We start from the raw sequence: 18,910 nt of genomic DNA on the forward strand, positions 1-18,910 counted from the left end.
TTATAGGATCCAGGTCGACATGTGTGTTAGCTGCATGGACTGTGGCGTTCTGTGGCTACAGGAAGCTGCCTCCACAGTCTGCTCCCAAACTGCCTGGTTTCACTACTAGTGATTCCTTATTCTCTCTCTCTTTCATGGAAAACTGCTCAGGGAATGTAGGAGTCACTGGTGGTGTTCCTGTGAAGATTTTGACAGACCCAGAGTGCTCCTGCCCTGGCTCTGCCACACCCCCTCCCAAGGTTAGAGTTGGGCTTCTGGCAGGCCTATCATGACAGAGTTGCAACTGAGACTTACTTACTCCAAGGTTAAAAGCATCAGAGTTGTGTTTGGTGGCCACAGGGTTGCCTTGGGGTAGGTAGCATTGGTGTCTTCCCCCTCGATGTCTCAGAAACTGTCGTGGCTGCTGCAGAGAGCAGACTTGGTTGGCCTTTGGTCTGTGTGGATTTTGTGACTAGGAAGATGATTAAAGGCCCAAGCCAAGCCTTCTGCCTTCTATAATCTGTTTAAAGTTGTCACCCTGCTTAAACCAGTAGGGCACCAGCTTACAAAAGCCAGAGTACTCAGAGTAAGCAACCAGGGAATACTGGGAGATTTCAAATGTCTTTAACCAGTCCTGTGTAGAAATTTGCAGGCAGCCCAGCAGGAGGTGTGACAATCTATCCCAGGGACTCTGAAATGCCACTACAGCCTCACCCAGATCCAACTCATCTCTCCTGCCTGCCTCCATCATACATGACTAACAAAGCCTGCTGATTTGGGATGGAAGACACAGCCACTTCAGATCTGCTGAAGCTGAGACTTTTACATTGTCCCAACCCTTTGCTCTCTTGAATGTTATTCATTTGTGCTCTCTTCCACCTGCTGGTAAGGTTAAATGATATGATTTGATTTGATGACATATGGATCTCATTCAGTCTGCTGTTCTCTAAGTATTACAGCATAACTCTAGCAAGTACTTGTTGGTCAATTCTCAAGTTACAGGTAAGCTCTACTCCTATTGTTCTCCTGTTGCTCTAGTTGAAAATAAAAAGAGCTTTTATGGCTAAGACTCCTTGGATTGCAGTTTGATATATATATATATATATATATATATATATATATATATATATATATATATATATATATATATATATATCCCTCTAAAACTCCATCTCCCAACTAACCAGCAAAGAGCCAGACTGGAAGCTTGGCTCAAGAGAACCAGCCAAATGCTGAAAGCGACACCGTGGCTCAAGTGGCAGAGCACTAGCCTTGAGCAGAAGTGCTCAGGGACAGTGCCCAGGCCTTGAGTTCAAACCCCGTAAATGCCAACTGGGTCAAGCTATCCGATCAATGAGCACCTAGACCTTCAGGACAACGTCAATCCTGACAACAAGGAACCATGGAGAGGATTAAGAGGAGATGAAGTCTCATCTTAAATGGAGTCAATTTAAACTTGCCCTTCCAAAATTAATCAGAGCCGGGAGATCAAGAGGAATAGTCGTTTACCCACCTAATGTCCATACCTGTCCATTTTCCATCTGGACAGAAACTTGCAGTCTTGCCTTTGTTACGTGTGTGTGTGTGTGTGTGTGTGTGTGTGTGTGTGTGTGTGTGTGTGTGTGTGTGTATAATATTAGCCTCTGACTGGTTACTCCCAACCAGTCCACTATCCCTAAACACTTCCTTCCTGCCCCCAGTCCAGTTATTCCTCCTTCCTTGTAATAGGCCACAATTGGGTTTATGTTCCAACTGGAACTTTTCTGGCTTGTGCCCAGGGTGTGTTCTCCCATGTCGTTCATGTTAACTGGTCCTGTGAACTTGTCAGCCTTTTGCCTGATCCTTTTCAAGTGTCTTTTAACAGGATACCATCCCTCACCCAGGACGCCACCTGGGAACTTGCAGTTCAAGACCATCCTCTTACTACACTGCTCTGCCCAGTGCAGATCTGGACCCTGAAGACCCCAGCCGCAGTGACTCCTTGATGCACCCCAGCTGCAGGAGGTAGCCAGAGGAGACCATGACACCCATTGGCCCTGATAACCATTCTCGTGGAAATGGTGAGGACTTTTACCAACCAAACTGGATGGTACCAGGTCAAATGACGAATCAGGGACCCCTGACTACTTCACCCCTTTACAGCAGGAAGTAGCCCCAGAGGAAACAACCTCTGCCCATTCTCCCAGCCTGGTACCCCTCCTCTGTTACTAATAAACAACAAATGGGGGAATGTTAGCATTTCCCTAGCCTCAGGTCCTCAGCTCCTCCCACTAGCCCCCAGACCCACCCATACCTAATGAGCCACTCCTACTCACTACCTACCTACTTCCCCTTTACCCCCAGAGAAAGAAGCTGCCACCTGGATAAGGTACAGATGCCATGTAGCTCCCTCTCCCGTGGGAACTATGGCCCCACTAATAAACCTCCTTATGAACCTTCTTCTCCTGCCTGTGATTATCTCTGCATGGTCCTCTGGGATGGCCAATACCTATACTTTCAATCACCCTAAACAGAAGCTGTATACCCAGTAAACCGTAACTCCCAACGCCCCCCTCCCAAGCCCTCATGCCCTATGCTCTGTCTTCTATTCCATAGGTTTGCTTGTTTCCCGTGCTTATATAAGTGGCATCATACAATGTTTGTCTTTGTATGTGGCTAATTTCACTGGCATGTTTTCAAGCTCCACCCATGTGGTAGGATCTATCAGAATTCAATTTATTTTTATGGCTGGGTAATATTCCATTGTATGTATATATATTTTACTTTTTCTACTCATTTGTCAATGGACTTTTGGGTTGCTTCTACCTTTGGAATCATCTTGTAAATAATATTAGCACTAGTACACATATATATGTCAAGTATATAATCCTTTTGGGTATATATGTAAATTGTGAAATTGATAAATCAGATTTTTTTTTTTTTGCCAGTCCTGGGCCTTGGACTCAGGGCCTGAGCACTGTCCCTGGCTTCTTTTTGCTCAAGGCTAGCACTCTGCCACTTGAGCCACAGCACCACTTTTGACCATTTTCTATATATGTGGTGCTGAGGAATCGAACCCAGGGCTTCACTTATATAAGGCAAGCACTCTTGCCACGAGGCCATATTCCCAGCCCAGATCTCATCTTTTGAGTAGCTAGGATTAAAGGCGTGAGCTGCTGGTGGCTCTTTTCACTTTTTGAGTGTATTTTTTTAAGCATCAAAGCAGAGTTTAAGGGGGGGGGAGGGAGAGAATGAGAATTTTCTGCAGGAGATGGGAGGGACATTTAATGCACAATGATTTTTTGCCAGTCCTGGGCTTGGACTCAGGGCCTGAGCACTGTCCCTGGCTTCTTTTTGCTCAAGGCTAGCACTCTACCACTTGAGCCACAGCGCCACTGCTGGCCATTTTCTATATACATGGTGCTGAGGAATCGAACCCAGGGCTTCATGTATACAAGGCAAGCACTTTTGCCACTAGGCCATACTCCCAGCCCCTTCAAATGGTTTTGAGACAAGTTCTCACTATGTTTCCTAGGCTAATCTCCAACTTGTGACCTCAAGAGATCCCCTGCCTCAAGCCTCTTAAGTATCTGGGGTTACAAGCATGTACCATCAAACCTAGCTTCTGTCTAGCTTCTGTTTACTGAAGGTACATTATTAAAGTTTCTGAAGAGTCTGCATGCTGGTAGCTCACGCCTATAGTCCTAGCTACTCAGGAGGCTGAGAGCTGAGGATCACACTTCAAAGCCAGCCCAGGCAGGAAAGTCCTTGAGACTCCTAACTCCAACTGACTACCAGAAAATTGGAAGTGGCACTGTGGTTCAAAGTGGTAGAGCACTAGCCTTGAGCAAAAACAGCTCAGCGACAGTCCCCAGGCCTGGAGTTCAAGCTTATGACTGACAAAATAGTAGTAGTAGTAGTAATAATAATAATAATGTTTCTGAAAGTACATAATTGAAGTTTCTAGAGTTTTATCTATTCCTCCCTTTAATTCTGGCCATTTTTGCTTTTTATACTTTGGGGATCTGTTAGGTGTATAGTAGTTGCTTTATCTCCTTGTTGTATTAAAACTTTTTGTCAATATATTGTATCCTTTGTCTCTTGCCTGCCAGGAGAAGGGTGCTGAGACCAACCTGAACAAAGCCTTCTGGCTGGAAGAGAACACACAACCTGAAAAATGGCCGAAGCCAATGCAGGAGTGCTCTTTCTACAGGGGTGAGTGCTCTTTCTGCAGGGGTGAGTGCTCTTTCTGCAGTGCTCTTTCTGCAGAGGTGAGTGCTCTTTCTGCACGAGTGAGTGTGTAGGGGTGCTCTTTCTACAGGGGTGAGTGCTCTTTCTGTAGGGTTGCTCTTTTTGCAGGAGTGCTCTTTCTGCAGGGGTGAGTGCTCTTTCTGTAGGGGTGAGTGCTCTTTCTGCAGGGGTGAGTGCTCTTTCTGCAGGAGTGAGTGCTCTTTCTGTAGGGGTGCTCTTTCTACAGGGGTGAGTGCTCTTTCTGCAAGGGTGAGTCTCTGCAGGGGTGAGTGCTCTTTTTGCAGGGGTGCTCTTTCTGCAGGGGTGAGTGCTCTTTCTGCAGGGGTGAGTCTCTTTCTGCAGGGGTGAGTGCTCTTTCTGCAGGGTTGCTCTTCTTGCAGGGGTGCTCTTTCTGCAGGGGTGAGTTCTCTTTCTGCAGGGGTGAGTCTCTTTCTGCAGGGGTGAGTGCTCTTTTTGCAGGGGTGCTCTTTCTGCAGGGGTGAGTGCTCTTTCTGTAGGTTTGCTCTTTTTGCAGGGGTGCTCTTTCTGCAGGGGTGAGTGCTCTTTCTGCAGGGGTGAGTGCTCTTTCTGTAGGGGTACTCTTTCTGCAGGGGTGAGTGCTCTTTCTGCAGGGGTGAGTGCTCTTTCTGCAGGGGTGCTCTTTCTGCAGGGGTGAGTGCTCTTTCTGTAGGGTTGCTCTTTTTGCAGGAGTGCTCTTTCTGCAGGGGTGAGTGCTCTTTCTGCAGGGGTGAGTGCTCTTTTTGCAGGGGTGCTCTTTCTGCAGGGGTGAGTGCTCTTTCTGTAGGTTTGCTCTTTTTGCAGGGGTGCTCTTTCTGCAGGGGTGAGTGCTCTTTCTGTAGGGGTACTCTTTCTGCAGGGGTGAGTGCTCTTTCTGCAGGGGTGAGTGCTCTTTCTGCAGGGGTGAGTGCTCTTTCTGCAAGATGTGCTCCCAGCCCTACAGGAGGTGGAGGAGCATCCTCCCCATCCCCTCCTTCCTCAGAGGGAACATGGCTAGACCAGGGAAGACGGGAGGAAGGCCAGGGGCCCTGTGTGCTCTCCCCCTACCTCCTAGTGGAGCCTGGCCTCCACCAAGTGTTTGCCTTGCCGGGCTCCGCCCCACTGTGGGAAGGAAAGGAAAGGAGCAGGCGTTCCGAGCACGCAGAGCAGATGGACATGGCGGCCCCACGCCCCACCACATAAGCAGACTTGGACGTCTCCTTTATTTTTTTAAATGAGTGAACAAACAATAGTGTAACTAGTTTCAAAATTGTTGTCTTCAAATGAATTAAAAATGCTCAGAGGAAGAAAGAGAATTTTGTCTTTTTTGGAGGTTTTAAATAGAAAGCAACGGGGGTGGAAAAACTGGGGTTTGCCAGGCCAAAGCAAACAATGTTCAGCCATTGTATGCAAACAACGGGATCCCATCCAGGAAGTACGGGGATCCGCGAGGGGAGGGGCTGTGGGTGGCTTCGGGGATGAGGCGCCATATAGAAGACCCTACACAGAAGCAGCTCCTACCAAACTTGCCAGGGACCCTCCTCCACGACGCCCAGTCCCACACGCTCTCTGAGCGTCTCGGTAACAAGAGCTAAAAGGCCGCTTTGGCTAAAAGCACTGGTCCTGCACTTGGGCCCACAATTTATCCAAGTGCAGTGGAGCCTGGCTTCCTTGCTCACGTCTTGTGTGCTTATTTGCGTGCGTCTTAGTCTGCGCCACTCTCTCTGCAGCCACTTTGCAATCACCTTGGGCTCTAGGAAGGACAAGACTGATCAACATCTTTATAACCAGGGACCAAGGCTACCTCTAATGAACAACAGAGCCTCCCACCAGACCACAGACCACCCACGAGACAATGACCTGTTTGTCTTGTCCAGTGATGACAGCAGTGTGAAAACCCTCCCAAAACAAGGGCCAAAATAATGGGCGACCTGACGAGGGGTGTTGAACGATTATGCACACGCTCACGCACACATGCGCATATGCATACTCCCCCCACAGCTTTTTGTCTATTTAAACCTGTAGCTCGGGCTGGGGATATGGCCTAGTGGCAAGAGTGCTTGCCTCCTATATATGAAGCCCTGGGTTCAATTCCCCAGCACCACATATACAGAAAATGGCCAGCAGTGGCGCTGTGGCTCAAGTGGCAGAGTGCTAGCCTTGAGCAAAAAGAAGCCAGGGACAGTGCTCAGGCCCTGAGTCCAAGCCCCAGGACTGGCCAAAAACAAACAAAATAAAATAAATTATGAGTCTCAGCGTTACCATTAAAAAAAAAAAAAAAGTGTTTAAACCTGTAGCTCACATCTGTATCTTGAAGATGGCTGAATGCTAACTTCCTGTGATGGCCTGTGTCACATAAATCTCCCCCTTCTCTATCCTCTACCATGTCTTTATTTGGTGTATAGAAGAGTAGCCATTCTGCTGGGCACAGGTGGCTCACGCCTGTAATATCAGTCACTCAGGAGGCTGAGATCTGAAGATCCTGGTTCAAAGGCGGCCTGGGAAAGAAAGTCCGTGAGACTCCTACCTCCAATTACCCATCAGAAGCCGGAAGTGGCACTGTGGCTCTAACTGGTAGAATGTTAGCCTTGAACAAAAGACTTCGGGGACAGTGCCTAGGCCCCAAGTTCAAGCCCCACAACTGACCAAACAACAACAAAACGAGTGGCCATTCTTGGGAGTTTGGGTCGGAGAGCTAACACTCTGTTTCAACTTCTGCAAACACACAGACACCCACATACACACACACCCCACTACCACCACCACAGACAGCCCCACTGGTAGGGCTGCCATTTTTGAGTTTTCCATCTCTTCAGCTTCTGCAAGATTTTTCTCTTCTGGCTCTCATTTGAATTTCTGGTTGCTTTCTATATTTGGTCCTTTATTATTATTAGTAGTAGTAGTAGCAGTATTGTTATTATTTTCTGCTTATATGGTATTATGAAATCGAACCCAGGGCCTCAAACATGCTAGGCAAGCACTCTGCCACTAAGTCACATTCCCAGCCCCAATGCTTGGTCCTCTAATAAGGAAACAAGTATCAAGGGATAGGAAGAGCAGGACAGAAGGGTAGAGAACTCAGAGTCCAAGAATACCTAAAGATATGACTTGTCTATGGTTTCACAACTGTCTCCTAGAGTTATTTCCTAAATTTTACTCTTGTGTACTAAGAAACCATGATCCAGAGAAACTAAGGAACTAAATTCAAGCTTTAGGTCCCATATATGTCCAAAAGAGAAGGTAATTTTCTATTATAAGCACTCCTTCTATAGCAAAATAACAACAGTTTCTTAAGACTGGACTTTGATCATGAGGAAAAAGCTTCAAGCGCATCAAGACAATTAAAGGCTCCCTTTCCTGCTGTTCACCAGTCTGACCTGGCTTTCCTCCATGTCCCATGGCTCTATTGGATGAAATTTTGACCTCTTCTCCTATTGCTAAGTAATATCTGGCAAAGCTTGGGTTCCTGGAGGTGCTCCTTGTTCTTTCCCATGCACAAAAAATAAAGACCAAAAAAAAAAGGCTCCCAAACAAAAGCCTATCTATCTTTCCACCTTTCATCATGTTCTGCTTCCATGGCTGCTGCTGCCATTTGTCCCCTGAAGCAGCCAAGCAGTCAGTCCTACGGCCAGGCCGCCTCAGAGACAGCCAGCACCCTTCACGCAACATGTTCAGTGTGTCTACCGTGAGCACAGTCAAGGCCTAGCTACCGTGGACGCCTTACCTAGCGGAAGTCCAGGCTGGGGACTGGATGGGGGCTCCGAGCTGGCTTCAGGGGCACTGGACTCAGTGTTCTCAGGCACCTCCAGCCTTTTGTGAACTGCCGCGGGCTCGCCAGGGCTGGGGCCCTGGTTCTCACTGCCTGTGTCCGTCACGGCTCGGGTCTCTTCACCCATTTTCTCAGCAAACCACTGCTTGACCTGCTGGGCGCTCATGTGGGTCTTGTCGCAGAGGTTCTGCAGGTCCTCCTCGTACAGCATCTTGTGTGTCACGTAATAGTCTTGCAGCAATTCCCGGTTGCCAGGGGCGATGACCAACAACCCCGGTGGGAAGTTGCCCCGCTTGTAGTCCTCGTACCACTTGAGCTGGCCGTTCTTCAGAGCGTACCTGCTGTCTCCAAACCAGCGTACCACCTCTGGCCGTGGCAGCCCTGTCTGGGCCATGATGGAATCATAGTCCTGGTTGCTTGGCCACTGTGTCTGGACAAAGAGCTGTCGCAGCACGTGCCGCTGCTGGGCCGTCTTTTTGTAGCTCGCTTTGCCCGGGGGCAGCTGTGCCAGCTTGTTCAACACGTCCTCCTCGGGCTCACAGGTGCTGAGCCCCGGGAGCTCGCTCTTGCCGCTGGCTTCCGTGACCCGCAGGTTCTTCAGGTTGATTTTGATGGGGCTCACTTTGCGCTCCGCTGAGCTCTGGATGAGAAGCGCTTCTGGGGAGCCGTTTTCGCCAGGGACCCTCAGTTCGCTGGCCGATTCTCCTCCGTCTCCACCCTCGTCTTCAGCCGCCGCCTCCTCGTCCCGGGGGGCACGCTCCTCATCATCCTTCCTGTGCTCCTCGGGATGGACTTTTTTCCGTCTCTCTGAGAACCAGCTATCGATTTCTCTTCGGGTCATCTTGGTCTCACTTCTCAGGCGGTCCAGCTCCTCGTCCAGGGGGAGTGGGTTTTGTGCAAAGCTGCTCTCCAGGGCTCGGAGCTGCTCGGGGGCTCTCTCCTTGTACTTGGTTGGGGTGAAGTCCGGTGTCTGGTGCCAGGACTGGCGTTTGGCGGCGGGGTGGCTCGCCAGGGAGGCTGCTGTGGGGAGGCAGGTGGCGTCGGGGGCCTTGGATGGCAGGGAGAAGGGCAGCTCTGGCACCGAGTCAATGAGGAGGGAACCGTGCTCTCCAGGCATCATGACCCTGGAGCCCTTCAGGTTCCGGCAGTGGTATCTCCGGTCGCTGAACCACTTGCGCACCTCTCTGGTGCTGAGGCCCGTCACTTTGGTCAGGTGCTCTACTTCGCTCTGCCCTGGGAACTGGTTCCGACAGAAACTCCCTTTCAGAGCTGACAGCTGCTCATGAGACTTCTTATTTTTGTAGATGCTAGCATCAAGGAAGGCTTGGGAAGTGATGCTGGGGCACGCGGTGAGGAGCGACTGGGCCGCATTCACCACCTTCACAGCCGATGTCGTATTGGAACACACAGTGTTAATGGGCGTCGCGTTTGGCTTTGGGACAGACGTCGCTGTCAAGGGGAGAGATGAGCTTGGTGCCTGCAGCCCATTTGCCGTCAGTGGCTGAGTGACCAGGAGTCCCCCTGCTGTGCCCTCCGGCTGTCCCACCACGTGGCCTGGGAGAGCGGCCTGGATGAGATGCTGGACGTTGCCAGCACTGGCCACCAGGGGCGTGTTGAGGACGGTGATTGTGGGCTGAGGCACGGACTGGATGACCGTATTGAACATCTTCTTCCGGGCATCCTCGATTTCCTCGGGGGACCAGCTGATCCCCTGCTTCAGCCTCTGGGCCGTGAACCAGATCTTGAGCTGCTCCTCTGGGTACTTGGTGACCACAGTCAGGTAGCAGAGCTCCGCTTTGGTGGGGTAGGGGAACTTGTGGAAGGAGTTCTTCAGGAAGCTGTTGGAGTCCATGGCTGCATTGTACGTTGGGATGCTGCTTAGGGGGATCATGACTTTGGGGAGAGCCTTGGATGTGGGCAGGGACTGGTGGGCATGGTGCTGGGCATGGATGGGGGGCTGCTGCTGCTGGAGGGAGAGGAATTGGGCTATTCCAGCTGGCAGGACTGGCACTGTGCCAATGAGCGGCCCATTGGCGGCCTGGGGGGGCTTGGTAGAGCTGGTGGGTGCCTGGCTGGCTGGAGCTGCCCCATTGAGGAAGGCATGGTTCCCCTCTTTCACCTCGGTCTCTCCCGCCGCTGCCGCCGCCACCGCGGGCTTTGGCAAGGCCTCACTCCCAGGCTGGCTGGGCACGTTCTCCTTGAGCATATGGATTTTTTTGGCTTCAACTTTGCTTTTCATTATCTTCATGATTGGAGTCTTGGTAATAATGATTTCAGCCTGTCCGTCAGTCCCTTCAGGGCGGGGCTCGCCAGCTAAGTCAGGGGTGCTGGCGCTCCCGGGGACACTCTGCTCCACGACTACATGATTGTCTAGCTTGGCCACCTTCCACACAAAGCTGGCTTCTCCTGAGTGACACTTGGCATTGTGCAGGGAAAGCCCCTCAGGAGTTTTTGCCAGGAAACTACATCCCATGCATATAAAATTTGGGTCTTTATTAAAGTCTGTGTGCTCTGAGTTCATATGTCCCACAAATTGGGTGATGTCCTGGGATTTGAATTCACAGTCTTTACAAGAATATAAATAGCCATCCAGAGTGCTCCGGTGCCCGTTGGCCAGCGCCAAGCCCTCAGTGCTGCTGGGATTCTGGGCGGCCTCGCTGCTGCTGGCGGGGGCCTCGGGGGGAGGATCCTGGGGGCCTGCGGGCAAGGCTTCCGCGGGCTGGGCCTCCACACTGGCCCCCGGCAGCACAGCCGTCTTCACAGGGATCATGCATGGGGTGGTGGACTTCCTCTTGCTGGCCATGGTGACAGGCACTCCGAGGGATCAGCAGGCCAGAGCCTGTCCCATCAAGGGCCTTAAAGTACAGGTTCCAGCTACTCCATGAGTGCCAGGAACAGCTTCTCGGGACAGCTTTTTCAGTTATCTGCAGAAAGCAGGTGTCCCCTATTAAGCCTGAGAAAGAAAAGAAGAAACATGACTAAGATCTCTGGAGCTGTGTCTCGGATCCACTGCCTGTCCTTGCTCATCAAGGCTTTTTCACAAGAAGCTCCTCTGCAGCTTCTCGGATGGAGAGTCGGAGTCAGGACCCCCCAGTCCCTTGCCCTGATGAATGACTTGGGGAGGTTCTGATACCACTAGATAGACTTAAACACATGCCCTTTTGTTCTTCCCTCCCCATCAACCCATACTCGCAACCCACACCCTTGCATTAAGCAGCTCAGCTAAAAAACCAAAACAAACAAACAACAACAAGAAATCCAAATACCCCTTCCCGGACCTCCACATTAATTCTGACCATACCAGAGTGAGAACAAAAGCTCCAGTGTCATTCTTGTTCAAATGTTTGGGCCAACAAGGGACTTTTCTTTTCATAGCCTTCCCACTTGTAAGAACACGGTGATGACCCTGTCTTCTCCCAGCCAGGCCCAGACACCATGTTAGCTGCTGTGTGTGAGTGTAGGGAAGGCAGGTAAAGACTGGACACCATAAGGCCCAGTCCTTTCCCTGTGACCTGCTTTCTGCCTGCTATCTTACTACGCCCATTCCTGGCCCCAGAAAGGGGTCACAGTTATCAGCTGTGCCCAGGGTGACTGTCATCCGCACAAAGCCACAGGTCAGAGGGCCAGAGTATCAGTCTCACTAACTCCACGTGGGGCTCGGGGTGCAGCAATTCAAACGGGGGCCTGACACGAGACACATGACCTTGTACCGTGCTCACCTGTCTACCATTTTTATTTTCTTTTAGTATCTTTATTGTTCCACACACACAAAAAAAATCTTAAGTCTTTAATCTGTTTGAAATTTGTTGCAAAAGCCGAGGGACTGAGAATTGATTTAGTGGTATGTTCAGTTACTATAATAATTATCTATGAGCTGAGATGAACAGAACGGATTTGTGATCCCTAATCACCTCATATAACATGCCATCATTCACATTTTAGCAAATTACAATGCTGTAAGAATTAATGGTAATCCTAGTAAAAATCAAGTTACCAGTGTTTAGATTTGATATAAAAATGTAGAGAGGGCTGGGAATATGGCCTAGTGGTAGAGTGCCTTCCTTGTATACATGAAGCTCGGGGTTTGATTCCTTAGTACCACATATATAGAAAAGGCCAGAAGTGGCACTGTGGCTCAAGTTAGCAGAGTGCTAGCCTTGAGCAAAAAATAAAGAAGCCAGGGACAGTGCTCAGGCCCTGAGTTCAAGCCCCAGGACTGGCAAAAAAAAAAAAAAAAGACGTAGAAAAAAAAGAAAATATCTCCAGCCAAATTATTAGCAAACACAGGTAATTATTTTGTTGCTGTTTTTGAACCTCACCTTGAGGATGAAGGTGATGTTAAAAAGAACAAAACCCAGAAACACTGCGATTTTAAGCAAAGTTAGAAATAAACATATACCCAGATCTAGCCACTTGTTACCTCTCTACCCCCAGCTGGAAATGCCATATAAGAGATTTTTAAAACTTTATTTTTAACTTTAGCCACGAGTAGCAGCACATGCCTGTAATGTCAGTACTTGGGAGGTTGAGGCAAAAAGATTACGAATTTGAGGTTCCAGGAAAGCCTTGGCTACATAGTGAGACCCTGCCCCAAAGCAGACAAACAAAAGCAAATTATTTTTAACTATAAGGATAAAACATTACAGAAATTATTTTTTAAAATTTGAGAAAATAAGATGACCCATAATTACATATGACTTCCCATCTATTTAGTTCAAGTATCGTATGCATATTTCAATCATAATAAGCGTGAACTTATATTTGCTTTTTCTTACAGAACATGATATGGTTTTATAAACATTTTTATTACACAAGCTTCCTAACTAAAATGTCTGGAAGCTGTCTAATAATATGTTACTGCTGACTGAAGGCCATTAAGTTTTGTTTAGTTGTTTAGTGCTGTGCAGGTTCCCACTGTCTTTGTCCCATGGCTCACGTAAAATGAGCAACTCTGGGTATCTAGGAGATTTTCTTCTACCTGATTATTGCTTGTGGTTAACTACACACAAATGGGTTGGCCAGTAGAGAGAGAGAGAGAGAGAGAGAGAGAGAGTGAATATATATATTCAAAGCTCCTTTATCTATAATTTGGAATTATTTTTAATCTCACACTTCCTAACTCCAAAACAATAAAACTAAGGATAATATAGTTACATTCCTAATGAGTAAATTAGATTTTCAGACAAGTCAGGGAAGACATTAAATAGAATATCTGAAAGTCCAAAGTGGACTTCATGATAGTTTAAGGCTGTGTTTCACAGTCATCATCTGTAAGTGGAAAGATGGGCCTGGGGTTTGGCCACGTGGCAGATCACTTGCTCAGCATGCACAAGGCCTTGGGTTCCATCCCAGCCCCCTAAATAAAGTGAAAAGTTTTGAAGATCACATATTTGATCCGATCTAGCTAGAGCACATGGAGACTTCTTACAACTCAGCAGTCAAACCCAGCCCATCCCCAAGCAGGCTTAGGGTAGTAAGGGAGTAAAGTATTTGAAAGACTGCTTTAAGAAGAGTACGCTGCTGTTTGAACAGCAGGACATGGGCAAATGCGTCCCCTTGTTTGACCTAGGCATTCTCTGATGCAGCCGTAGTGCAAGGGAGGCCCAGCTACTGCTTGAGCTAGCAGCAGGCCTGGCCTCCTCTGCATGTTGCTGGTTCTGCAGGCACACAGGAAGTAAGAATTACAGGGTTGTGGCAGCTTCCATCCAGATTTCAAAGAAAGGCCTGGGGCTGGGGTCTAGGCAATGTGTGGCAAGGTCAGAATCTCTGCAGACAATTTCTGGAAGGTGTTGTGTGAAACTCTTGAGAAGGGAGCCAAAGATGTAATAGACACACCAGGAAGTTAGAGATGCCAGGAGCTGAGGAAAGCAGCAGGCGGCCCAGCAGCCTGAGAGAGAGGATCATGGGCTGCAGAGAGCAACCACTTAGGCAGAGAGATTCCCAAGACTGCTGGATCGCACATCACGGGATCTGAACAACTCTGGATGAGTACCCTTGGACTAATGGACCAGCACAAGAACAAGGTTTCTGTTTGGCAGAATTTGGGGAACAAATGTAGTGGAAAAAAAGACAGTTAATTCACTGTGACAAATGGTGACTAAGTGTTAACCTATGCCTAGGCTGTTGCAGGTGCTAGAATATGAGGAAGACAGAAGAAGAGATGAAACTCCTGCCTTCTTGGAATCTACATTCTATTTTGGTGGGGAGGGGGAGAAGAGACAATAAACGAATAAAAAAGTAAATGAAATCCTGTATAAGTAGTTAAGTACAATGGAGAAAAATAAGTCAAAAAAGGGCAGAAGAAGAGCAGGGATCGAGTGTGAACGCCTGAGAATGTGACACTGGGTCAGGGACTTGGAAGTGCAGCAGGAAGACACAAGGACGTGTGGGGAGGCACACTCCAGGCGGAAACACCAGCTGGCCCTAGGATCTTGATATGGAAATGTGCTTGGCATGTTCAAAGAATACTAAAGAGGTTAGCAGTGCCGGTAGCGGTAGTGGAGAGGGTGGTGAGCTGCAAGGTCAAAGAAGTCGGTGCAGGGAAGGGCGGTTTTGTGTAAAAACACTGTGCTGGTCTCTAAGTCTCTCTAAGACAGGCCGTGCCAAGGGAGGACCCTAGGCAGAAGGCCAACATCTTCCGACTCAGGTCCCTCATGGCTCTGCTGGCTATGTTGAAAACAGATCGTTGAAAAGCCAATGGAGACACAGGGCAACTCATCGGGAGGGTATGATAGCAATTTAGACAAGAGATGACAATGTTTGGGTCAGGATGGTACAGATGGAAGTAATGAAAAGTGGCTGGGGAAGGCGGGGGGGGGGGGGCGGGGGGAAGAAAGTAGAATGGAAAGATTTCCTAAAGAACTAGATGGAAGTATAAGCCTTGTATCAACAGGAAACAAGGATAGATTTTTACTGAAGCAGCTCTATAACAGAATAGGTTTGAACCTGGCAAAAAGGAAAAGGAAATCCGAAGTGTTGAGAATGGAAGTTCGTTTCTAAGGCAAAAAGTAGAGATTGAGGGGCTGGGAATATGGCCTAGTGGCAAGAGTGTTTGCCTCGTACACATGAAGCCCTAGGTTCGATTCCTCAGCACCACATATATACAAAAGGCCAGAAGTGGCGCTGTGGCTCAAGTGGCAGAGTGCAGCCTTGAGCAAAAAGAAGCCAGGGACAGTGCTCAGGCCCTGAGTCCAAGGCCCAGGACTGGCAAAAAAAAAAAAAAAAAAAAAGGAGATTGAGCTGGTCACAAGTATTTCATGGAATTAATGGGTCAGATTACTAATAAGGTATAAAGCAGTGCTGTGCAATGAAAAGACTTTGGTCTTGGCCAAGACCTGCTCAAGCCCACAGAGAAACTACAGTAAAAGTGGTAGGGCAAAGACTTGGGGCTATGGAAAAGAGGCCTAGGAACAAATCTAGGACAGCTTAGAGGCAAGTGGTCTGAACCTGTACCCCATTTCAAAGGATCTCTTTTCAAAGCTGAATGTAGAATTTTTATGAATTAACAACCTAACTTTTGTCCTAAGTAAGTACAAAAGTAAATTACTTTATTAAATTTAAACCTAAGAAAATTTTTAAAAAGCAATATAAATGGTTTGTTCTGGATGTGATTTACTTCTGAAAGTAATTTGTTTTGCTTTAATTGAATCTTTCCAGTGTAGGCCAGATTGTTTATGGGGTAAACAGCTCTCAGGCTGGTGACCTGGTAAGAAATTCTCAAGAATTCATCTTGCTGGGCATCAGTGGCTCATGTCTGTAATCTTAGGTACTCAGGTCACTAAGATCTGAGGACCACGGTTCAAAGCCAGCTCGGGCAGGAAAGTTCATGAGACTCATATCTCCTATAAACTACTCAGAAAACTGGAAGTGGAGCTGTGGTTCAAGTAGTAGAGTGCTAGCTCTAAGAAAAAGAAGCTAAGGGACAGTGCCCAGGACCTGAATTCAAGCCCCAGGACCAGCAAAAAACAAACAAACAAACAAACAAAAACCTCTGGCTTATCCTGTGGAAGAAGACTAAGCCTAGGAGAAGGTTTAGTCTACAATGATACCTTTCTTCAATGGCTTCATGACAGAGTCCAGCAGTATTTTACATAGACGCTAGTTTCACTCACAGTACTGGACAATCAACTTAAAAGTATTCTGGTTCTTTCATTTATGTGGCAAAGTCTGAAATGTCTAATAGGTGTTGACTTGACATGGTCTATAGAAGTAGGCAGAGTCACCACTTGGGGAGTGAAGCTTAGCAAAACCTCTACTAACAACCGTACCATATCTTCCCTTGATTCAGTGATCCTGTATCTAGAAAGTGGTGCAGAGGCACATGTGTGCATATCAAAGCGACATGCAGCAAGCCACTCTCCCAGGTCCAGGCCAAGGGTAGAAATGAATCTGGTCACTCAGATCTGCCATGGCACACATCTAGGTAGTACAAGAGCACACACTAACCAAACAGAATGAAGCCACCCTTCTTACACATCGGTAGATTAACCTATTATGTTCTAAAGCAATGTGCAGAAGAAATACTATGAACCTGCTTGTGTGTATAGGAACATAGGAGGACATAGGAGAACCAGTCATAATGTTTGCTCCTGGGGAGGAGGAAGAAGGTGGGGTTGAGGGAAGCTTTTCCAAATGGAACCTTCTAACTTCTAAACAACATGAGTGTGCTATGAATTCAAAACAAAAACCTAAAATTTGAGTAAATGGAAAAAATGATAGTACATTTCCAAAAGTATGGAAGTTGTTACAAATAACAAGCAAGACAGTGAAAAGTGGACTGGGGTCAAAGCAAAGGTCTTTATAGCTACACTTGAACTTCTGGTTTAAATTTTGTGGTGTTGCATGTGAATACTACATCTACAACTAAATATAATGCCTGAAACTATATTCCACTTGTCATAATACTAAATTATCTTAGAAACAGCCAACACAGAGGAATGAGACAACATATGCAATACAAGCTCTTTTCCAAGTGAAACATTCTCAGAGCAATCTGTTACATGGGCTCCATTTGATTATCACCAAGGCTAGGAACTTACTATTCCTATGACTAATTATTACAAAATTCTTGTTCTCCACCACAGAATTCTATTTTTTGTATAACACCATCAAAATATGCCATTCGATCTTTATTCATTTTTCTTCTTCCGTCTCTCACTTTGACTAGGCCTTAGGCTCTGAAAGGCAGAGGCTTCTATGATATTCCAGGCATGCAGCACAGTACCTGGCCATAACAATGATTTTCATCATGGAGTGTGCTTCTTATTTTTACCTCCATTCCCCTTGTGCCTACCATTGCAGAACTTAGGAAACTGAGAAGGCCAGTATGGTCATCTCCCTCCTTCTCTCTCTCTCTCCTCTTTTCCTATCCCTATCTTTCCTTCCTTCCTTCCTTTTTTTTTTTTTTTTTTTGCATTTCTGGAGATTGAACCCAGGCCTAATACATGATAAATAAGCATGGTACCACTGAATACAGTCCAGTCCTTAGACTTTCTTTTCTTCCTTCCCCTTTCCCTCTCCCCCTCTCTCTTTTCCTTCCTTCCCTCCCTCTCTCCCTTCCTCCCTTCTTTTCTTCCTCCTTTCCTTCCCTCTTTCTCCCTCTCCCCCCTTTATTTCTTTCCAGTCCTGGAGCTTGAACTCAGGACCTGGACACTGTCCCTGAGCTTTTGTGCTCAAGTATTAACATTCTACCACTTGAGTTACAACTCCACTTTCAGCTTTTTGGCGCTTAATTGGATATAAGAGTCTCATAGACTTTCCCGCCCCGGGCAGTTGTGAACTGGGATCCTCAGACCTGAGCCTCCTGAGTAATGAGGATTACAGCATGGACCACTGACTCACAACTAGACTTTATTTCTTAAAGCGCTTCTAGACTCACAGCAAGATACACAGAGACTTCCCACATACTTCTGTCCCCATACATAGATAGCTTACAACATTATCAATATCCTCCATCAGAGTGACACATTTGTTATAAGTGACGAAATTCCACTGATTGACACGTCATTATCACCCAGAGTCCACAGGTTACATTAGGATCAGCTCTTGGTGCTGTGTACACTAAAGGTTTGGACAAAGTGACATGTATCTACTGTTACAGTATGACGCAAAAAAAGTTTCACTGTCCTAAAAATCTTCTGTGTTCTGCCAAGTCATCCCTCTCAAACTCCAAGCCCCGGCAACCCCTTAATCTTTTTATTGTTCTCATAATTCTATCTTTTGCAGAATGTCATGGAAATCACACTAAGTAAGCTTTTTGGATTAGCTACTTTAGCTTAGTAATATGCATTTAAGATCCCTTCATGTCTTTTCATGACTTGACAGCTCATTTCATGACTTGTTTATTTGCTTTTTAAAATGTGGCTTCTAAAACATTTTACATGACATATGTGGCCCACATTGTGTTTCTGTTGGCTGCTTTTTGGCTTGGCACAGCAGTGGTTCAGTCTGGCATCTGCCTGCTTCTCTGGTCACTCAAGTCCATGCCTGGACACAATTCACATATGCTTTGCATGTCAGCCTCCTTGCCTGACCCAGATTCTTCTTTAACCTGAAAACTCATCTATGCTTAGACCCAACTTCAATATGACATCTTCAGTGAAGGCTTCCTGTACTTAATTTGTGTGTGTGTGTGTGTGTGTGTGTGTGTGTGTGTGTGTGTGTGTGTGTGTCTGTGTGTGTGTGTGTGTATGTGTGTGCCAATCCTGAGGGCCTGGGTGCTGTCCCTTACCTTTTTTACTCAAGCCTAGTCCTCTACCATTTGAGCTACAGCTCTACTTGTGGCTTTTTGTTTTGTTTTGCTTTGCTCTTTGCCAGTCCTGGGGCTTGAACTCAGGGCCCGAGCACTGTCCCTGGCTTCTTTTTGCTCAAGGCTAGCACTCTGCCACTTGAACCACAGAGCTACTTCTGGCTTTTTCTATATATATGTGGTGCTGAGGAATCGAACCCAGGGCTTCA

The 18,910-nt window shown here is 47.4% G+C and overlaps 1 protein-coding gene across 9 annotated transcripts in view; it reads right to left on the bottom strand.

The window, feature by feature from the left end:
• Zhx3 (zinc fingers and homeoboxes 3) overlaps positions 1 to 18,910 on the bottom strand; it is a 98,048-nt gene that overhangs the window by 3,057 nt on the left and 76,081 nt on the right. For all 9 annotated transcript variants that reach the window (XM_048349329.1, XM_048349333.1, XM_048349331.1 and 6 more), the window contains one exon: positions 7,910 to 10,907. In XM_048349329.1, the coding sequence (XP_048205286.1) occupies positions 7,910 to 10,757 (2,848 nt within the window). In that variant the 5' untranslated portion in view covers positions 10,758 to 10,907. The remainder of the gene's footprint in view (positions 1 to 7,909; positions 10,908 to 18,910) is intronic.

Source organism: Perognathus longimembris, chromosome 6, assembly GCF_023159225.1.
Source record: "Perognathus longimembris pacificus isolate PPM17 chromosome 6, ASM2315922v1, whole genome shotgun sequence".
Lineage (NCBI taxonomy): Eukaryota > Metazoa > Chordata > Mammalia > Rodentia > Heteromyidae > Perognathus > Perognathus longimembris.